Source organism: Gymnoscopelus microlampas (genome assembly GCF_963454915.1).
Source record: "Gymnoscopelus microlampas genome assembly, chromosome: 12".
NCBI classification, from domain to species: Eukaryota; Metazoa; Chordata; class Actinopteri; order Myctophiformes; family Myctophidae; genus Gymnoscopelus; species Gymnoscopelus microlampas.
The window spans coordinates 18580077-18603811 of NC_139949.1; the positions used below are offsets into that span (position 1 = coordinate 18580077).

General features: G+C 43.4%; 1 protein-coding gene across 1 annotated transcript in view; it reads right to left on the bottom strand.

The window, feature by feature from the left end:
• cadm2a (cell adhesion molecule 2a) overlaps positions 1-23735 on the bottom strand; it is a 406511-nt gene that overhangs the window by 97096 nt on the left and 285680 nt on the right. The window contains exon 3 of the mRNA XM_084074746.1: positions 771-920. Within this exon, the coding sequence (XP_083930872.1) occupies positions 771-920 (150 nt within the window). The remainder of the gene's footprint in view (positions 1-770; positions 921-23735) is intronic.

Genomic DNA, 23735 nt, shown 5'->3' on the forward strand with positions numbered 1-23735 from the left:
AACTGATTTAGTCCGTTCGGGATGTTCCCTTTTCTGATTGTCTGGTCTTAGACTATTCATGCATATTTAGGGATGGTCGTAAGTCGTCCTCTCTCCTTGAAGAGAATTCCATTGAGACTGTGAGGGACACCAGCAATGCTTTCTCATCTGTGTGTAGTGACCAACACAAACACCTACACCAACTCAGCCCTTCATTGACATGACTGGGACTCTTAATGTCATTGTATTGTATTGTATTGTATATATTAGATGTATTACTGATTAATTGAGTACAGTGGACCACAATGGAAACAAGCCCCCTGGGGGGTTTTGTGTTATCCTTTTAGCATAACCTTTGACTAAACTACCTGTGCTGTTAACAAACTTGTTCATTAACTATTCAATAAATCAATCAATCAATCAATTCAACACTCTTTAATAACAAGGCTTCTTAATCTCCTTTGCGTCAAGAAACAAGCAGAGACTTCAAATAAAAATGGTATCCATGGGAAATTAAACTGTTCTTTTTTTGCCTGCCTACACAGCCTGTATCCATGGATCAAAATGGATTTGTGTGGGGAGAAAAAGCGAGAGCTTCAATTTACTGTAATACGTCATACAGTATGTAATGATACTGTACACTCATCTAGGACTCCAGATCCTCAGACAGATGTACATACAGTGCACAAGAATCACAAAAACTGTGTGTATGACCGCTTGCCTTTGTGTGTTTTCCTTGCACACATACACTATCTCTCAGTGTTCATTCTGTGTCCTGCCTTGTGACTCACCTTTCTTGTCCCCAAAGAAGAGTGTCTGCTGTGCCGGGTTCGACCACTGGAGGGAGGTGTTGTCGTTGTACTCCACACGGCAGGTCATGTTGGCTGTTCCTCCCTCTGTCACAGTCACATTCTGGACCAGAGGATACTGGCCGCTTAGGCCTGTCACACAGAGAGAGAGAGAGAGAGAGAGAGAGAGAGAGAGAGAGAGAAAGAAAGAGAGAGAGAAATAGTACATGTTAGTCAGGGAGACAATAATAGAGAGAGAGAGAGAGAGAGAGAGAGAGAGAGAGAGAGAGAGAGAGAGAGAGAGAGAGAGAGAGAGAGAGAGAGTGTGAGAGAGAAAGACACAAAATGGATGGAGAGAACCAGGACACGAAGAGAGTGAGTCCTGAATTACTTCCCTCCGCCAATTAACAACAGCATTCAGTGGGCATCATTTTCAGGTCAATTAAAAAAAGATACCTGACTCATATCTTTTTTCTTTTTGCTTACATGATATGATTCTTCCATTAATGGCACAACAACACTGCACACAACTGAAAATAAATAAAGGAAAGCAAGAACAACTGCCCCCTCTACCCCATCCCTCCCAAACGTGCGCTCCCCCCAAACCGGTGCGGCTCCGCAGAGGAGAGAGGTGTGTTTTGCGTCTTTGCGTTAAGGCTAAACAGCCTAATTACCGGGGCTCCAGTTTAGCCGGGATGGACAGCCACCGCTGTGTGCTAAATTGGCCCCTAACACAGAACACATGGGAGGCGTTTAGCCCGAGGACTAACCCTTGGACCCTCTGCTACGCGGGGATGCCCAATTAAAAAACACTCTCTGCGGACATGTGTGTGTGTGCACGTGCGTGCTGGATGCCTGCATCCCTATAACTCACACACACAGACATGAAAGGAGCATTATTTGTGTTGTGTTGTGTTTCTATATATAGGAGAATGGTTGGGAATTCAGGGAGGAGGAGAGGGCAGGGGTGGATGGGAAAGGATGTGGGGTGTTTACACTGATTGGCGCAGCGCTTCGCAACTCCATGTTCATTTAATTGGAGTGGGTCAGGGATGCACCTTTTATAAATAAATGTACACAACGGACAGTGGTTCTCAGACCTTTTTTGTTTCATGGCCGCAGAGCCCCTTTACTCTGAGAGTGTACAGATGGAACCAAATGGGCCCATTTCGTTCCAAACTATCAATCATTCAGCTGGGGACCCCCTGGAACCCTATCAAGGAACCCTGGGGGTCCATGGACCCCACTTTGAGAGCCACTGGCTCCATAGCAATAAGCGTCACCGGCGGCTCCCCCTGCAAAGCTGATGGCTGTGAACATGGAAGTATGACCTAGAGAATCTGTACTCATATCTACAGTATGTAGTAGTAGAGCTACGTTTCAGCACCATGGATAGTTCCCTGCAACAACCATGCAACCATATTGACCTTTATAGCAGAGACCAATAGGAGAATGTTTGTATGACTGACTGACTGATATTTTAATTCCATGTCTTGCCCAATTCCTTATGGGATTATAAGACACCAAAAACATAATTATCAAATGTTACATTCACTTCTCAGTAACTGAAAACTGCACCAGTAAACCCAGTTTAAACAAACATAGGAAAACATTGTAGTAATGAATGATTAACTGAAGAACTGAATGATTGATAGTTAGATCAGTGGTTTATTTTTTATTTGGGGGCCCACATGCAATATCCTCTCAGCCCACAGGTTGGGAATCTTTGCTATAAAAGAAAACTTATTTCCAGCACCATGGACAGCTCTACTGAAAGAAAGCACTTTGTGTGGGAACGTGTGCATGTCTCTATATATGGACCACCTGCATTCTTTATGAAAGATACAAACATAAATACAGTGTTATACGATGATGGAACCCTGAGGCCTGGAAATAAACCATTAGTCCATGGGTTCAATATCCTGGACAGCTTTTACGACATGGGCTAGCGGCTGTTTTCTAGTACAGTTCACTTCACACACACACACACACACACACACAGCTCTCTCTTAGACCACAGCTTCTCAAAATACTTAATATTAATGTTATATTAGCATTCTTAATGCTTTGCCAATTATTGTTTCTAGGCATGTGCATGTGTGTGTGTACTGTATGGGTGTTCCAGCTGTGTGCTTTGATGATTGCACGCATGTGCACGTGTAAGTGCCTGTGTGCAGTTGTGCACACATCTACACTTGCGTACAACATTGTATGTGCAGTTGCATGCACAAGTGTGTGTGTGTGTGTGTGTGTGTGTGTGTGTGTGTGTGTGTGTGTGTGTGTGTGTGTGTGTGTGTGTGTGTGTGTGTGTGTGTGTGTGTGTGTGTGTGTGCGTGCGCACATGCGTGTGTGTGTGTGGGGTGGGCCGGGGGCACAAGTAAATAATAATAACTATAAATCTATCCTGTCCCCATCCCTGGAGAGGATGGCTTTTAGAGAGTCTGAGCAAGAACGGAGGCGGTGGGGGGGCGCGGGGGAGATTATTCATTACAACGCTCCCTTCCCTACCTAAAAACTAACCCTCCCATCCCCCCAAGATAGGATAATAAAAAAAAAACACACATAAAAGTAAAGAGAGAAAAGGCAGTATTTAGAAATAAACGCTCCGTTGCTGAACCCCCGCCCCTCCCCCGCCCCCAACCAAAACTTCCCTCTTCTCCCATTTGTATTCCGCGCCGGGCGCCGTTCCGTCCGAGAAGCGTATACCCAACACATTACCAAGCGCCGCTTCCCTTTGAAATCATCAGCCAGCCAATTTCACGTTACGCCATTAGCGGCTAATGAACACACTTGCAAGATAAGCACAATCTGAAAATAGCGTTCGTCCCGGGGCCCGAAAAACAGAGAGGCCTCCTCTCTGCCGACAGAGTGGAGGAGAACGAGGAGGAGGAGGAGGAGGAGGAGGAGGATGCGTGTGAAAAGGAGTAGAGGACGAACGAGGAGAGGGCAATGGTGGAAGAAGTACATTTTATTTTTACTTGTAAAAGTTTCAGTACCACAGAAATACTCTGTTACAAGTACAGTTATGGTCTTAACATTTTTCTTTGAGTAAAAGTACAAAAGTATTGCCATTAAAAAAAAGGTACCAAAAGTGAAAGTAGTCATTACGCAGAATGTCCCATTTCATAGGGCTGAAGTGGATAATGTATGTTTTTGTAATAATGATCAAAATCTACAACTAGCAACTGAAGTTTTCAAATGATTAGTGGAGGAGAAGTAAAAGTATCAGACATTGGAAATACTCCAGTAAAGTACAGAACAACACTTGAGTAAACGTACTTAAGTTATTTCACACCACTGCGAACGAGGAGAGAGGAAAGAGGAGAAGTAAGTCAAGGAGCACGGGTCATTTACAGTGTTGATTAAGGGGGTCCTGAGGTTAATCACGCGTATATGAGAGAGAGAGAGAGAGAGAGAGTCAGGGGTGTGTGGGGAGGAGGAGGGCTGGAATGGAGGAGTAAAAATGGATGTGGGCTATAGGGCGTGGTGCAGAGGCCAGGAGAAATGTTTTATTCATGGGAAACGTTTTTTTTTCTCCTCCATGAGGCAAGATTTGCCAAGCGTTTACTTTCCTCCTGCCCCTCCTTGTCTCTCGCTCCCCCCCCCTCCCCCCCAACACCCCCTCTCTTATTACTTCCTCCTTTTAAATCACTTACTTTTGCTGAAGATAAACACGCACGCACGCACGCTCTCTCTCACACACACACACACACACACACACACACACACACACACACACACACACACACACACACACACACACACACACACAGAGTGGTAGATACTGTATGCCATTGGTTCTCAAAGTGGGGTCTGGGGACCCCCAGGGGTCCTTGGGGAGGGGCTAATCAAAAATAGTAGATCTACAAGCTCTACAATAGTAGATCTACACGCTCGAGTGCCGCGCTATGAGCTTGTAGATCTGCTATTTTTGACAAAATATTTTTGAGATGGGGGTCCGCAGCCAAATACATTTTGGGGGTCTTTGACATGAAAAAGTTTGAGAAGCACTGCTGTATGCAGTACTAAGTTTGCATCATCTTTTCTGTCTGCTATAAAGTTGCAGCGGGTTCTGTGGCGGATATGTCCATATGTGGAATGAACAAGGCCCGACGCAAATCAGCATATGATCTGCCATATGGGCTGGACATCTCTGACATCAGTGCAAATCGCTGTTGTTAGGCAACGATTTCTGTTGTGTCAGACCACAGCTTGATCAGCAAGACAGAGAGGGAGGGAGGGAGGGAGAGAGAGTGGGAGAGAAGGGGGGGGGGGGGTAATAAGAGTGATTCTAACTAATGACTTTCACAAGTGATAATCATGAGTTTGATTATACATTCAGACATGTGACAAATGAGAGATCAGTGTGCAAATGTTTGAAAAAATCTAGCTTAACTCAACAGTTCCTTGTAGAACAAAATGAAATCAAATGGTACCACAGATTGTTAATCTTAACGCAAAACTTCAATATCAAACTACTTTTGTTTGAAATTAAATGGAAATGGAAATTACAACTAAACAACATAAATTAAGAACATAAGGCAAAATGTCTCTTGCAATGTGCACACTCAAATTGAAGATCTTCTGAAGATTAAAGCAAATAAAACTAGAAAAAGTGCTCCTAGGAGCACAGGTCTCCGCCAGGTCAGGTAGGTTATTGTGGCCTCCTGGTGGCGCTATAATAGGCCAATGTGAATAGGGTGCCATTTCTTCTTAGGCCTTTCATGGCAATCGGACACTGCATTCATCATTTGAGGCATTTTGTTCCAAAGATGTGTTTTGCTAAATTAGACCTGCTAGTGGCACTATAACTAGCCTGGTAAACCCTCCCTCCAGAAATCTCATTTCCATTTGATTTCTGGAAGGAGTCTGGCCTGAAAGCTTGTCTGGGCGTTTCTAGCCCGTTCACCAAATGAACGAGCCTATCAGCGTCGTCGCTCATCGTTCTGTGATTGACAGCTTACGTTGGCCAATCAGGTGGCGAGTTCGAGTGAGCCCGAATGAAGCCGAGTGCAGCCTGAGTGACGCCGAAAAAAGACGAACGGCAGCCATTGTTGTTGTGCGAGTGCCTTCACTTCTTACTTTTGTTTTTGAAACGGTCTCAAACTTCTTTTTTGAGGCACGGAATTTACTATTAAGATATCGTTTGGATAGAATTTAGTTGTTTAACTTCATATATGTTGTCAATTAATCATGACAGAGCCTACTTAAAAATATTAATTTAGAGAACCGGCAGGGGCGGGGAGTGACACGCATGGATCCGAATAAGGCAACCTATTTTGGGCATGGCCGTCCCAAAAGTCCTGTTGCGTCACATAGTCTGGAGGTGGTAAAAATGAACTGCTGATTGGCTGAAGGGGAAAAACAATTATTGGCTGAAGGGGTTGTCAGTCAACGGTATTACTCCCGCCCAACTCCAGCCCACAGCCAATATTGCAGAATGGGCGATCAGGCCAGACTCCTTCCAGAAATCAAATGGAAATGAGATTTCTGGAGGGAGGGTTTACCAGGCTAGCACTATAACAGGCCAATGTAAAAAGGTTGCCATTTCTTCCTCGGCCTAGTGGGAATATGCGTGCAAAACATCACTGAAATTGCATGCTGCGTTCATGATTTGAGGCATTTTGTTCAAAAGAACCAATCCTGCAAATTTTGGAAGCCCATCTTAGGCAATCAGGATGGAATAAGGGAAATCGGACAGATCTGTGTGACAAAATCTGTAGGAGTAGTATCAAAAAATGTGTTTGTTGGTGCTATAACAGGCCAATCTGAAAAATTCGAGCCAGAGCGGCCGGGCCAACGGTGCCGGAGATTAGCTGCTCACAGACAGAAACACACACACACAGACACACGGACATGGTGAAAACATACTCTTTTGCCATGCCTTTCGGCCTGGCGGAGACAATAAAATAAAAATAAGCACAAATTCAACAAAACAATGTTTTTTGTGTGTATGGGGTAGAGAGAAGTGATGTGGAAAATGAGAACACTTAGTTTACTGTCATGCTTATATGTTGTAAACATACTGTCATGCTTATATGTTGTAAACAGCACCTTGGTGCTGATTTTGGAAACAAAAACATGTTGAGAATGGAAGCAGAACACTTAAAACATTTCCCACAGAGGCCCTAAGAGTAGTTATCCTACTGCGAGCCATTTATTTTTTTAATTACATTCTTCAACAAAAGTTACCGTATTCATTGCCCCAGTTTCTTTTCTTTTTTTTCTTTCCAGAAAGGACGTGTGATTTGAACCAATCAGAACTAACTATCCTGATAATGTGTCAGTCTGTCAGCCAACATTCCTGTTTAATACTCTCTACTTTATAGATATCACGTTAAGCTGCACTTGGCTGTATAATTTGTAAATCTCCCTGGCAACAACATTCAAGATTCATCTTTATTATGCAACTTTATTATGCCTGAGGGGAAATTGTTGTCGCAGCCAGGTGCACATGCACATAAGGCGTACAAAAATAGAGACAAAGGCATAATAGACAAAAAAGGAAGCAAAAAAGAAAACTGTAACATGTGTGTCAGGGATTTAAACAAGTGCGTTCCACCTGTTCACTTTCCTAACTTTCCTCTCCTCTCCTCTCCTCTCCTCTCCTCTCCTCTCCTCCATTACATTCCCCTCCTCTCCTCTCCTCTCCTATCTAGGGATAATGGTTAATATTGTTTATCGTGATCAAAAACGCAAGTATCGCAGAGATTTTAATTTATCGTGAAATTATCCTCCCTCATACACTGGGATCAATTCACCTTTGCCGACCTGCATATCAGGTACCACTTAAACCCTCTAGAATTAGTAAAACGCACCTGTAAAGAACGTCTTTTTTTCACCCTCTAAATCTCTTTGCCAAAAATAGCTTGGCAGCTCACTTGGCAGCTCACAACGCGTCGCAACGTAGATCTGCTATTTTTGGTAAACGTTCCACCCCAGACTATGGATGCTGGGGTTCAAGTGGTTAACAAAAGTGGAGTTTTAGTTTTTGAGTGTTAAGCATATTTTGATTATCGCAATAATATCGTAAATCGCAATTATTTTGGTCACAATAATCGTGACATGAAATGTTCATATCGTCCCATTCCTTCTCCTCTCCCCTCCCCTCTCCTCTCCTCTCCTCTCCCAGAGTAAAATCCTCTGACTGGACACACACTTTATAACTTTCAACCTGGCCTGCCTATTTTTTTAACATTTTTGTTATAGGCAAAATGTTTAAAATCTCTCAAATTTGTATTTCTCAAAAAAAAAATCAAATGTTAAAAATGAACCACAACAGGCGATCCCACAAGCTCACGAGCTGTTGTGAGCTTGTAGATCGTCTATGTATGCTATGTGTCATACATCGAAGTATACAGGGCTTCATCGGTTAAAGTGGGAGGACCGCTGGATGGTGACGACAATACATTTCTCTTTCCCTCTGCGCTATAAATATGCGTCAAGTGGGGCTTTACCAGAGGCCACTAGTGCTGTTTACGTTAGAAGGGTCTGTGTGTGTTTTGTGTGCCTAATTGGCCACTAGTGGAACGATGGAATGGCACCCAATCCACTTGGTCGTTCCTTCTGCCTACCAGGACCTCAGTGAAATGGTGCTCCTGGGGGAGAGGAGGCAGATGTCTTCATCTGGTTTCCATGGCTAAAATTAGCGCCTTATACCTCAACTTCTGTTCTTTTCCGCCCCTCTACTCCTTACTTTCTCCTCCTTTTCAGCCCCCCCCCGCCCTCTCTCTCTCTCCCTCCCTCTCTCTCTCTCTCTCCCCTGCACCATCCTCTGTAGACTTGTTTGTCCTCACTCGATAATTTATTCTCTCTCTCCTCCTCCCGCACTGATTTCTTCCCTGGGGGGCATTCTCTCCATCTTTCTCTCTCTCTCTCTATCTGTCTCATTTTATCAGTGTTCCCCAGTCCTTCAACATAGGTCTTGACCCCCCCCCCACACACACACACACACACACACACTCTCTCCCCTCTCTCTCCTTGCTCTCCACCTCTTCTATCTGTGTGTTTGGTGGAGCGCGAGGTCACTTTAATTGACCCGTGTTTTGACTGACGCACAGAGGCTAAGCCAGGTCAACAACTTTTCCATCTGCATGACATTACGGATTAATTATGTAATGAAATTATGTCTTGCTGTATGATCGTGGGCCCCTCGACTAGCATAATAACACACTCCACCGTGAACCAATTTACTAATTCTCTGTTTATTATTAATGTTTATCGCTTCGGCATTCACTCACTTGTTTATTGCTTCGGCATTCACGCGCACGCACACACACACACACACACACACACACACACACACACGCACAGTATATGAAGGGAGGGAGAGAGAAACAGAGAAATACAGAGAGAGAGAGAGAGAGAGAGAGAGAGAGAGAGAGATACAGAGAGAGAGAGAGAGAGAGAGAGAGAGAGAGAGAGAGAGAGAGAGAGAGAGAGAGAGAGAGAGAGAGAGAGAGAGAGAGATACTAACTCCTGGACAAATAAGAGATGTAGTTGTTTATTCTGCATGTTTCTTGTCCTCCCCAGCGTGACCTTTCAAGCTAGACCAGCCGAGCCTACTAACCTTTCCTCTAGAGAGAAGCTGTGTTGTGGTGAATGCCTTTACTTAGTCATTCTGAGAGGCAGGCAGAGAGAGAGAGAGAGAGAGAGAGAGAGAGAGAGAGAGAGAGAGAGAGAGAGAGAGAGAGAGAGAGAGAGACACACACACACACACAGATGGCCCAAGGCTGCGGCTGACCTTTAACAGTAACACTACAGGTCCAACCAAACCCCCGAAAACCCCAAGACCCTACCGAGACCACAGTGGATCCAAACACTTGACCATGGTTTGGGTCTCTTATAATTGCTGCGGGTCTCTCCCGTAAGCGAATCTGAAATGGATTTATACACACAATGCACCCGCAAGATCCTGTAGTGCCTGTTCTATCACAATAATATTCACTGTTTCTTCTGCTGCTCTCACAGAGACCACGGGAGACGACCTCTCCACGGGTCACTGCTGAACGGACAGGGAGGTGATGGTTGCCGTCCACTATGTGACTGCATGGCTGTTCACATGCAGTGGTGGAAGAAGTACTCAGATATTTTACCAAAAGTAGCAATACCACAATGTAAAAATACTCTATTACATTACTGTTACATTACAGTAATGTTGTTACATTACGAGTAAAAGGCCTGTGTTCAAAATGTTACTTGAATAAAAGTACAAAAGTGTTGGCATCAAAATATACTTAAAGTCTTAAAAGTTAAAAGGCTAAAATGTTTGAAAATAGCAGATCTACAAGCTCACAACGTTGTGAGCTTGTAGATCTGCTATTTTCAAATAGCCTACTGTATGTATAAAATATTATAATAATTTATCTGCAAAGTAACTAGTGACTAAAGTTTTCAAATAAATGCAGTGGAGTAAAAGTACAATATTTGGATCCGAGATGTAGCGGAGTAGAAGTAAAAGTATTGGAAATTGGAAATACTCAAGTAAAGTACAAATACCTCAAAATTGTACTTAAGTACAGTACTTGAGTAAATGTACTCAGTTACTTTCCACCACTGTTCACATGTGGCTGCAGTCCTCTTTTACAAGCTGCTGTCGAATCAGAGAATCACAATCTTCTACTGATGAAAACGCCTACTGGAAACTCCCAGCTCCACTGAAGGGCATTCAATACCAGTAACTAGGCGACATAAGACTTTACAAGCGCTAAATTGAAAAAGGTACATTTGGGATCATCAGACTGATGGAGCGTCTGAAACAAGTCAACCCTGCAGTCCAAGAGAGTCCTGACTGAGGACAGACGGAGCGGAACCACCATCAGAGAAAGAACTGTCTTCTTTCCTCTGCAACAGCAGCACGTGTGGCTTGAACTTGAAGCTGTCCAACCTGTCTGCTGGGCCTCCATATTCAATCTTGTTCAAGAGCAAACTACTGAAAAGTTCCTGCCAGTGTTTAATGATTTGTGGAATGAAGACTTCGCCACGATGTCCTATGAGCTTGCAACTCCTGGACGTTCCATCGATCTTACAGTGACACAGGATGAGCACGGGATTGAGCTTCCACGAGAACTTTTGAAATGGTGCCACCCCTACAGTAATGCTGTGGTAACTGTAACAGTAACTGCTGCTCAAGTGCAGCCCCTATTGCCACAGGTAAACTCTGCGATGTGTGTGGCAAGTAAAGGGGGGCGCATGCTACCATTTTCGGTGATCACCCTCTCACTGCGGTGGTTTGAAAACTGCAACATGACGTCACTGACGCGCGGTGATAAGCGACTCACCGCTCAGCTCACCTCAACGCATCTCTCTGTTTTTACAAACCGAAATCACCGGACTATGAGCGCCTATAGTATCCAAACCACCGTTTCGGTGGTCACAAACGGTGATAGGGTGACCACCTCATTTGGTAGCATGCAGGGGCCTTTAGCCGGTCGAAAAGTGAATGACGGACAGAGATTTTGTTCATTAATAGGATTACTACTACTACTGTACTACTGATAAACCATAATACTTTTATAAATATGTTTAAAAGAAATTCAGCTATTGAAACATAATATGTCAACGCAATCAGATTGTGAGATTATAGACCAGATAAATGCACACATTGCAATAGTCCTTGCTAATGGCACTGTAGTAGATGACTAATATTCAAGTCACAGTGCGTAAATCCAATGAGTAACCTAAATGATGGCCTATCTAAAAATTCTAAAACCATGTTCCGACCAGAGTGAAATATGTTGCAGACAAAACTTTTAAGTGACCAAAGTGTCATCACTAATGGATCTTGAAGCAATCTTGCCAGTCCCAATAATGGCCACATTTTAGAAAGCTTGTGTGGCCTAAGTTAGCTTTGGGCCTGCCAAATTCACTGTGAATTTTCTTTTTTTCTCCTTCTTTTTCTCCTGTCAGCATGCCTCTGTGCCAATCAGATGGATGCATGAGTACCCACACATTTGAATGTGGGTTATTTAACCACTTAAACCCTGTTGACCGGAGTCCCCCAGGGGTCTATACTTGACCCCCTCCTTTTTCCCCCTACACCACATCTCTTTGTAAACATAGCCGTTGCAACACGTGAGGTTGTAGATCAAAAGATTTTGCCGAATGTTAGTCTATTTTCGCAGAATGTTCACAACAGAATAGGCATGCGAGGGTTCATGTGGCACTAAAAAGACACACCTGAAACACATTTTTTTCACATTTCTCTTTCAACTTTTATGTAGCCTATTGTACATTTTTCATTTTAGTTTAGTTTTAGTTTGTTTTGAATATATTTTTCCTAATTCAGTTACTGTAGTTTTAATTCATTTTTAGAGCGGATTTGCTAGTTTTTATTTTTGAAAATGCCAGTAGTTTTACTTAGATTTATTAGATTTCAAAAAGGGAGAAAGTGCAAACACTGTTTTGAAGAGCATCCAAGATGGTCATGACAAATGGCCGTCTTGTGATCCAAGGCTAGTAGATATCCCAGTCTCAACATATTTCCCGCTTGTGTTCCTGGCCATGTATTTAAGTAACCAGCAGCTATTTATTTGGTCGTCGGTGGAAGCAGTCCATTATCCCCGTGCTACTGTACCTAGGCTACTCCCAGTAGAAGTAGCCCACCTCTGCCCTTTCTGTCTGCTTTTCCCGTCGACACTATGACACCAGCCCTCACACAGCGTGCAGATTGTAAACAAGATACGTCATAGACCGCGAGGTGCCGCCAATAGACCATATTCACACGGCGGCCATGTTTCTATGAAATCAATGAAAGTAGCCACCCCGGGTGGCGGCACTTTCAATGTTAAATTCCAATATGGCCGCCGTGTGAATATGGTCTATTGCGTCAATTGCTGTAAAACTTATACAGCTATAAAACGATACAGCAAAATAAATAGATTCAGATCATTTCGAAAAGCTTATAAATAAACAAAAACTAAGGGCATTTTGTCTATAATTTTGTTTGTTTTGGTTAGTTTTGTAAACACACAATACCGTTTCAGTTAGTTATCGTTTATTTATTTTTCTCGTCACAATCGCCACAGTATAAGTACAACTGCAATTGTTCACTTATCTGTTATATTACCGCTTGATTAGTCAATTTCTTATTTAATGGATTTGTTTACAAGAGCATATAGCATGACTCAACCTCAATGAACTGCACCTTGCTCTTCATAATGTAACATGATTAAATGATGATTATTCCCCCTTTTACAGAGCCTGTTCTTAAGATACAAGGAACATTATGAAATAAAATAGAGAAATGTTCACAGTGCCTTGGTCTCGCATGGCTGCTAATGTGGGTTGGTGCAGTTAGCCCCGACCAAAGAGTCCAGTTTAAATGTTGTAATTTTCCATAAAAGCACTTACAGTGAGCATAAAAAGCCAGCGTGAAAGAAAAAAGAAAAAGAAAAATGAAAGAAAGAATGCGGGAAAGGAAGTGGAATTACCCACTTCAAAAATCAAATAGCATTTTTCATTTCAACTATGCCTGATTAAGTCTGTGCTTTCAAGGTGTGTGTGTGTGTGTGTGTGTGTGTGTGTGTGTGTGTGTGTGTGTGTGTGTGTGTGTGTGTGTGTGTGTGTGTGTGTGTGTGTGTGTAACAATCTTCACAGGAATACTTTAATAACATGCTTTTATGTGCGGCATAGGTTTCAGATTTTTTTGTCTGCAAGCCCCCCTTGACTTGTCATTTTAACAGAAAGGCATAATGGATCCAAATGAAATTGGAAGGCGATGCAGCAACCAGAATTGTAGTTTATTTTGTTGTTTTACATATGAATATGTTATCAGCATACTCCCATATACCTACTGTAAACCTGTAGCGTGATCTATCTCCACAGCGTTTTCAAGATTGCATTGGTTATTTTACTGGACTTGTAAAGGGCCTCACATAATCATAAACCTATGTATTTCATAAAGTAATTGCTCATCTGGAGATATTTACAGATATTTACACCCAGCTTGATTCTGAATAAAAGTAATATGTTGTAGGAGTTGTGGTAGTTTATATTAACCTTAGTTGAATAAGATCATTCATTTGGTCCCCTTCAGGGACTGCCATCCCTCCCTGATCTAATGGTAATTGCAACTTTGCATCTCTTGATCAGAGAGAGTGGTAGAGAGGCCCATCTTTCTGTATGTCATCATGGATGCGTTTAGGGCAGCAGAGGTTAGAAGTTAGTTTTGTACATCTTTTGAAGCACAGGAGAAACAATTATAATACAGAATAGGTAAACAAAACCTTGAGTTTTCCATCTGAGAATTGATAAGCCAGGGGTTGGAGTGTCAGTATATTATGAGCTCACTGAACGCTATTACTCAGCCTGCATCACTGTGTAAGTGTCCACAGGAATACTTCTAATTACAAATATACTGTATTTCTCATGTTCTCCTTAATGAACCTCATCCTATACTTCACCAGAGACCTTCACTTCAGCAGACAAAATAGAGCAGAGAGAGAGAGAGAGAGAGAGAGAGAGAGAGAGAGAGAGAGAGAGAGAGAGAGAGAGAGAGAGAGAGAGATGTACATTTCTAGCCTTTCTGTTTGAAGAACTGGCAGCCACTAAAATCGATGTATTTCCTCTTGAGATACAGTGAGAGGGGAGCACAGGGTTTTGTGACATCTTGATTTAGAATAGTAAATAATGGAGCTAGATGATTACAACGAACAGAAGTTTCTAAAGAGGCCTTTGCACTACTGTACGTGATAACTAGATGAAAAGTTATTCAAAACTCAAACAGCAAAAATAAATCCTTTATTCTATTTGCTGTCCCTTTCATTAAGACTGTTGTATTTGACATTTAATGGCAGCATTTAACCTTTCGATGCAGCCTAGAATTTCACAACATAATAGAACACTTTGCCACTCCAGTTCTCATTCGGCTGAATGTTTCACGTCTTTATGAAAGTGGATGATTGTATAAGAAATTACAGTGATTACAAATCCATTATGGCAAGCCAGTTTGCCAGTTATCCAGTCACACTTCGTTGAGCCTTCTGTGTGGCTGTATGAATGCGCAACGTATGTTAGATGTACAGTATGATGTAGAGGTCTTCATGGGTCCCGAGCAGATCGGGTAAAAAAATGTTGATACATGTCACACATGTACAAGTCAGGTCTATTATAAGTGATGACATGATTTGATGACTTGATGACGTCAGTGAGTGCCAGTGAGCGCTGATGCGCTAAGGCTGCAAATGCTTAACATATTTCAGCCAATTGAATTATTTGCTATACTGTAGCCTAAACAAAATGTGCACTGAAAAGTAACACATCACTTGAGCCCCTTTTACACTGCCAGTTCAAGTTAGGAAGGTTGCGCCAATTTGCCACCGTTGCTGTTCTGTGTATAAGGTACTGTCACATGCAGGTACGGTGAGAACCCAAATGCAGGACAGTGAGGCAAGGCAGTGTGAAAGCACATAGGGACACTTTGCCAGTATCGTCAGGGGCTAGGGGGCAAACCGGGGTCCTTCTGTTCCCCAGGCGGCCTGGCCTCTCTACCCACTCAGCTATGGCTGCCCTAAATAACTCAGGAACACAAGCTGATGCCACACAACACAACACAACACAATGACTCAACAAAGACTGACTAGGGAACAAGACTGATATACACATGAGAGGTGATTACAAACCAGATACAGCTGGGACATACTGTACAGTACAGGAGCATAGAACTAAGTAGCTTGTGTGTGAAAGAGATATAGATAGATAGATAGAAAGAGAGAGAGAGAGAGAGAGAGAGAGAGAGAGAGAGAGAGAGAGAGAGAGAGAGAGAGAGAGAGAGAGAGAGAGAGAGAGAGAGAGAGAGAGAGAGAGATCTGACTATTTCACCCATGCAATACCCCGAGAATATACAAATGAGCAAAAGGGAGAGGGAAATTACATCATGGAATGATATTTTTAACTTTTAGAATTTGTCTTAAGTGGGTTATACAACTTTAGCATGCTGTAATGATTTGGAAAAGCAGCCTTTACATCATCAGTGCTTTAGTGTCGGAGCTTCGGTGACTGCGGTCTGCTACAGTATGTCGTCAGTCCATTTTCTGTCACGCAGCAATAGTCAGGTCAGGCTTGAGTGACAAGGCTAGGGGTTCATTTCGGAATGGCTCTAACTTTGTTGACCCACGAATACCTGTACTTTACACAAGGGAGCTGGAACTGAGATGGGCTGGTGCATGTCGCTACAGCTTGGACATGTTCACATCTTTTCTACTGGTTCTGTGTCACACCTACACCTGAGGGTCCTCCTACCCAGTGGATCAGGATGCACTAGCAGCGTTATATTGTTATACAACAATTTTCTGCCAAGTCCCGCAAAGGACGCGCTGTGATTGTCTTGTAGTCACTGTGATTGGCAGGTGTGCATTGCGAGACTTCTGGCGTGCTTAAAGTGGTGAAATTATACCTAAAGTGGCTAAATTATGCTTGAAGTGGCAAAATGATGCCTAATGTGGCGGAATTATGCCTAAACCTAACCTTAACCTTAACCTCACAAAAAGCTGTGTTTTATCAGCTAAAACCTTTTTCCGCGGTTTACGGAAAATTAGTGGAGACAGCGGGATTCGATCACATAGGGAAGAAAGTCTAATGATTAGCGCGACACGCCACGAGGCAGATGATGAAATGGGCTTTCGGACTGTATTTTAAAGTCCTTCTTGTCCCGTTCCTGCATTCAGCCAATCGCAAGCAGGCAGGGCGGGGCTTGGCAGATTCTAGTTACCATTCAATGATATGTGCACTAGCATCCTTTTCACAACAGCCATGTTGACAGGTAAATGCAGCTGAAGGTAATAAGGTTAATTGTGGATACGTTCATTTAGGTGTTTCTGGTGCGCTAGCATGAAGGAGCTGCCCAGCCAGTAAAGGATGGCAATGTTTTGTGTTAAAGACATAATATTGGCATGTCAATATTGACTGTCTGACAATGAAAACTGTCTGAGCATTCAATTACAACATGCCGTGTAACACCATGTCAAAGCCATACAGTACTGCATGTCATGCATGTCACACTAAATGATATGTCTTTTACAAATTATGATGTGATAAGATAGCATAAGATGTGATTTACTGAGATATGTTTGGCCTACTAAATTGTAACAGCTTTAAAATGAATCCCCTGAATAATTTAGTTTGGATTATATACGTTATGCTTTGCATATATCTTAGAAAAGCTCTGAGGGTTTGAAGCAAAAGCACATTTTGTGTTTGTGCGCGCGCGCATGCGTGTGTGTGTGCGTGCGTGTGCATGCGTGCGTGCATTGTGATGACAGTGACTGAAGTCTCCCCCCGCAGAGAACACAATTTTGCAACTCCTGCAGTGTGTGCAGAGTTACCAACTGCATATATTTTACACTCTGTGTGTGTGTGTGTGTGTGTGTGTGTGTGTGTGTGTGTGTGTGTGTGTGTGTGTGTGTGTGTGTGTGTGTGTGTGTGGGGGGGGGGGGGGGGGGGGGTCCAAACACCTCAGGATGTAGTCATTTCTGATCTGGAGACCTCACATTAATTATCCAGCACCAGAAGAGGCTGGCGCCTGCACTGTCATCACCATTTGCATAATTAGACCAGGCAGCTGCCTGTGCCGTCATCCTTGCACTTGACATCCAAATCAACAGACATGCCAGATCGACAGAACTAACCCACATCTCATCTGCGTGAGCGACTCTCTTACTGGGCCCTTTGTTGTTCCAAAGTGACACGTGTTGATGGGGGGGCGGGGGGAGTGCGTTGCGCTAGCGTTCGCAAAGGGAGTGTGCGGTGTTAAAAAGTGGTATTTGGTACTTAAACCCTTAGGGCTTGTGTACACTGAGGCGTTTTTTTTTCCAGGCTGAAAACGCCAAACCGCTCGCCTATAAAAACGCTTCCAAACGCCCCAGTTGAAAATATTACAGCTTCGTGCCAGCGGAAAATAAATGCAGAGCGACACGCCATGTTGCTGGTGTTTCCAAAAACATGGCGATCCCAAAACATACGCTGTGCTCAGGAAAAAAAAACATCTTGGTGGACACGGCCCCTTAAAAACCCTAAATACTTTTTTAACCGGTGTCCCCCATGGCGTCTACACCAGGACCCCTACTTACATCTGTACACCAAATCTCTTCGCCAAAAATATGCATCGCAACGACATTCGCTGAATGTCCCCCCCCCCAACATGCTAGGAATGCTATAGGGCAGGGGCCTTCAACAGGGGGTCCGGGACCCCTAGGGGGTCCTCAGAGTTACTACAGTGGGGCGCTGCGAGGCGTTGTGAGCTTGTAGATCGGCTATTTTTGGCTAAGGTATAGGTGTAGAGGGAAAAAAAGAGCAGACCAGGTTAAAAAATAATTTGTTTCATCTGCAACACTATTTTATACAATATAAAGGGGGTCCTTGCTTAATCTCTCTCTGTCAGCTAGGGGGTCCTTGGCCTGAAAACGTTGAAGAGCCCTGCTATAGGGTTCAAGTGGTTGAGTTGGGTGGAGGAAGGTGTCGTGTAGGTTGTGGTTTGAGGAATGGTGGTGGGGGGCTGCGGGCGGTGCAGTTTGCAGTGGAACATGTAGTGTGAACGCCGTTGACAGCTATTGTCTCAGGTAGTGACAGCATCTTCTTGATGGATTCCTCCACTGACAGCACCTTCGCAGCACATTCCTTCTCTTTCCTCCCTGCGCTCGCTCATTCTCCATCTTCATTTCTCTCTTTCTCAGCGTGTCACGTTTTTTCTCTGTCTGATTATTCCTTAACACTACAACCAAGAGTCTATAGAGATTAACACCTACACAAACGCAAGCTTAGCTCAGTCCTTATTCTGGGGAAAATTGACTTTTCTGTCAATTGTGAGTTGTTGTTTTTTACTCACTTTCTTTTAGGAACAGTTGGCTGCTGCTGGTGTGTGTTGTGCAATACGACATCTCAGAAACTATTATTATGCAAGCATTGTTTTTGTTTCTGCAGTGCTGTAGCTACAGTATGTACGTTGGGTAAATTGTACAATGGATTGCAGTATAGTCATGTGAATGCTTTCTGTTTGTATACAGAGCCATGCACCACTTCCATGTCAGGAGGCCATGGGGACAGAATTTTGCCAACAAATCCCCACTTTTTCAACTTTCATATAAACTCAGATAACCTCGCTCACTTTATAGAGAACAAGGCAACCGTGCGAGGTGTGCAACGTTCCGTCTGGTGACGATGTGTTTCAGCTCCAGTTTGTTTTGTAAAAGTACACAACTTTTCAATTGTGTAAAAATCTTTTGAAAAGAGCAGATCTACAAGCTCACAATGCGTCGCATAGCGACACATTTGTAGATCGGCTATTTTCAAATGGCCGAAATGTATATAGTGCTGTAGTGATTAATGTTGTGTAATACTAATCAAAATATACAAAGTAACTACAGTAACTAAAGTTGTCAAATACTTGTAGTGTAGTAAAAGTACAATATTTGCCTCTGAGATGTAGTGGAGTAAAAGTAAAAGTATTGGAAATTGGAAATACTCAAGTTAAGTACAAATACCTACACATTTTACTTAAGTACAGTACTTGAGTACATGTACTTAGTTACTGTCCACCACTGAAATGTATACATATTAAGGCGCATGGTAACAATAGCAATGGTGGTCAAAACTGTGTACAGAGTGTCACACATAACCCACACTGACAGCCTCATAACGATAGTTGTGCAGTTGGCTTCACATGGCTCAATAAAACAGTATAAAAGTGAAAAGATCATAATCAGGTGCCAGCATGCTTTGACATTGTCTTTCCGCTGACCCGCTGCCCACTCACTGTGAGTGAGTTAGTAAGCTGGTGGAGTTAAGCTCACTGCGGGCGAACCTATAAATACTTCATGATTCCTGCTCTCTCTCTCTCTCCATCTCTCTCTCTCTCTCTCTCTCTCATACGCACGCAAACACACACAGACACCGGCAGCATTGGGCTGAGAGAAGGTGGGGAAAGGAGTTGAAGGGGGGTGATTCAGGTGATGTGTGATCAGGTGAGGGGGGGAGGGGGTGTTTGGACAAAGACAAACAGAGGATGAAGATCTGAAACAGAGCATATCAAAACAGCCGTAAATGGTATAATACATTACATAATACTGTGTGTATACCATATAAATGGTATATAAATGGTATATAAAAATAAACTAGAAAACGTGCTCCTCGGAACACAGGTCTCCACCAGGTCAGGTAGGTGTTGATCACATGACTATAGAGATAATGTGTACCGATTTGCGTGATGTTTGGACAAAATCTGTAGGAGTAATATCCAAAAATGTGTATCGCAAAAATCGGTTATAACAGGCCAATCTGAAGAATTTGGGGCAGAGCTTCGGGTTTGGCATCCAGGAAGTGTATGTCGCAGTGACCGGGCCAACAGTGCCGGAGATTAGCTACTCGCAGACAGACGGACACACGGACGTACGGACAGGGTGAAAAACATAGTCCCGGCCATGCCTTTCGGCCTGGCGGAGACAATGACATAGCTAGAGGAATCGTTTAATGTAGTTCAATGGACAGGTGGTGCCATCTTGAGAGGTTTTCGCTATTACTTTCAATGAGGTGAAGTCACGTTCTCTTTCTAGATACTGTATACCACACATAAATATACATTATAACATAACACACATAATGTGTAACTCATATAATACACAGGGGAATTGACTGGGTTTCATAGGGCTTCAAGGGGACATGTTTCGGTATGGGCAGCGAGTTTGAAAAAAAGAAGCAAAGAGCAAAATCTTCATTCTTTAAAAAGGGCTTTTCTGAGATGACAGGCGACAAAGCAGCAAAGAAGCAGTGAAATTAGGCTGACCTTTTGTGAAGGACAGACAAGGAGTGTGAGAGTGTGTGTGCGTGCGTGCGTGCGTGCGTGCGTGCGTGCATGCGTGCGCGGTGTGTCATACAGGACTGTTTCCATAACAATGCATTTTTTTGTGTTTGCAGACATGCACAGACAGAGTACATATACACATATACATACATAAAGTATGAGCTTCTATGTGTAAGTGTTCAAACGCATTTCAAACGCATGTGAATGCATTGTCTCCGTTAGCCGAGAAGGTCCGGCCAATAGTGAGCGGTGTTAACGTTATAAAATGTAGCATTAATTCCTGTTCTTTTCATATGCAGTAGCACAAACAAAAGCCCAGCCTGTGCCCCCTGCTGTTTATTCCCTTGCTCCAAGCGTCCTGAAAGCACAGATTCAGCACTCTCTGTCATTGCCTCCAACATTCCTCGCAGGGAGACGAGGGAATCTGGCTTACCACAGCTATTGAGACTCGAATGCCCCTAGAATCCATGGGGAGAGGAAAAATGCTTGACTTGTGTTTGTCTTTGGTGGTGAAAGCAATGCGTTTCCGCACTTTGAAACTGGCAAGAGGGAGAGGATAACGGGGCCAGCGCGGCCTTCGGTACAGAAATCAGAATAATCGCGCTTGACACCAGCGCTTCCAGACTGACCCTAATCAAAATTACATAGTGTAATTTCTCTAACGTTTGGTGATGTGTTAGCAGACGCAGGAGAGGCCCGGGGAAAGCGCTTATCCCTGCAGGGGGTTGTGCGAGATTTAAAGGGCAGAGAGTGTGTCGAGTCTGATTTTTAAAAGCTCATCATCGGCGCTGTCTGGTGCCGCCGAAGATCTCGTCTCGAAATTCTAAACCGGCCTGAAGGCATTTAAATATAATGTGTAGGGATTTTTACAACTTGTCACGCTGCTCGAAGAATGAGCATGTATTTTGACTGCCATGCGATGATGCAGCCCACATTTCCATTTGGGATATAAGAGACGTTATGGAACATAATAGCTGAACAATGGATTGACTGACTTAAAATGCGTCCTGCATCTTAAGTGTTTTGATTGTGGCGTAAATGTACTGTAACCAGTTCTGCGTGCGTGTGTGTGTGTGTGTGTGTGTGTGTGTGTGTGTGTGTGTGTGTGTGTGTGTGCGTGTGTGCGTGTGTGCGTGTGTTAGCAAGATGACTTGAGAATTGAACGTCCATGAAACTTGGACAGTCAGTAAGCTGCCTCAAAGAGAATGATATACTTTTGGGTTAGACATATTGAAGGTCGAGGCCACAATCAAAGTCAAGGTCTGACTGTTAGCAAAGCACTTGAAAAACGGATGTCTGGACTTTCATGAACCTTGGTGGGGAAGAAGAATAGGCTGCTGAATAAGTGATTACGTTTTAGGTGGAAAAGGCCAAAGGTCATAGTTACAATCGAGAGATAGAGATGTTGATGCGTTCAGGGTCTCTTCGTGAGATACATGCCATACTTTACTCATGTCAGATATTTGACACTCTAAGCCAGAGTTATACGCACACACACACACACACACACACACACGCACACTTCATTTCAGAGATAACCAACATTTCGAACAACTGCTAGAAAGGAGAACAAGGAACAGATCCACAGGCAACACTCCTGAGAGGGTAGTGTTACACCATTACATACTGTATGGTGGAAATAGAATGGGGGCCAAGAGATATTTCCATGAAGAATTTGATTTCAGACATATCTCTTTGATAGATTCCACAAGATTAAGAACGGATAGAAAGCTTTTACTCTCTTGTTGTGAAAGTGACCTCAGATAATGCGTACGAACAGGGATTCTGTGCTCTCAGTGACCTGGAATCTGTGTGTGTGTTTGTGTGAGTGCGTGCGTGCGTGCGCATGTGTACACGTGCACATGTGCAGGCACCTGTTTGGAGTATTTAATGAGGTGCTTTTTCACTTCTCATTTGCATCCCTGACAGCTATGATGTCACGTCGTCACATTCTCTAAAAATAAACCCGGTTTCATTTCTCCACGAGCACAAAGTATGTGGACAGGAACATTCATCTCTGCTGTTGAACAATGGGCTACGTTTGGAGGAGGACTGCATGTATATATGTACAGTACAAGCCCACACATAGTTGGCGTAGAACAAGACAATCTCACCTTTCTGTCAGTCACTTGCTTGCTCAACCCTAAACTTAATCCTTACTACAATACCTTATCTTAACCACTTCAACCCCATCACTAAATAGTGAAAATAGCCAATCACAAAGCGATCTGCTATTTTCACAGAATGTTTGCCTATCATCTAAATGTGGGTTTAGATATATAGGTGCTTAAATAGTTATTTGCACTCAAAATGCACTCATGTATGAAACTATAGCCTGGAAACCAGACGAATCTGCCATTGGAAGGAAAAAAAATGCCCTCGACAGATTTGGTCTGGCACCGCTCAGTTGTGAATGGATTTCACTCCCTCCGAAGAAGTGCGGGACCAATCAGGGCCCAGTATGCAAATATGGGACGGCTTTATCACCAGAGGCATTTCTTGAATTCGCCCCTTGGAAATGCAGGTTCCACACAGAGATTCCAGACTAATATCTATGCAGTGATATTAGTCGTGGCCATGCCAGGCTAATAACTCCTCTATGGTGTCTCAGGTGTAAATGTCAAGCGCCCAGAGTTGCTGAGAAACATTGAAGCCACCATCTCGAGAGTATTTCATAAATATCTTGCGTTCATTCCTTGGCAACCGGGCTGCCGTAGGACGCAAAAAGGACACTAGTGCGCATGGTGTGTCAAAAACAACTCAATAATTCTACTTCCGGCAGGCTTCCGGGTGCTTCAAAACGCCACTGAGCACATTCATTGAAATGATAGCTGGGGGCGGGGCAATCCGCCCTCTAGTTATATTATACCTCTATGGTAAATGTATAGAATTACAGGCTGGCATAGATAAACATTAAGCAGAAAAATGCAACAACAAAAAAGAGTACTACTGTGTGTCCTCACTTCCCCCCATGAATGTCCCTGTCTTTCTATCCTTGTGAGAACACGCACGCACGCACGCACACACACGCACACACACACACACACACACACACACACACACACACACACACACACACGCACACACACACACACACACACACACACACACACACGCACACACAGTAGATTGATGAACTGGTGCTGTTAGCTGAGCCAAGCCTTTATCTACCCAAA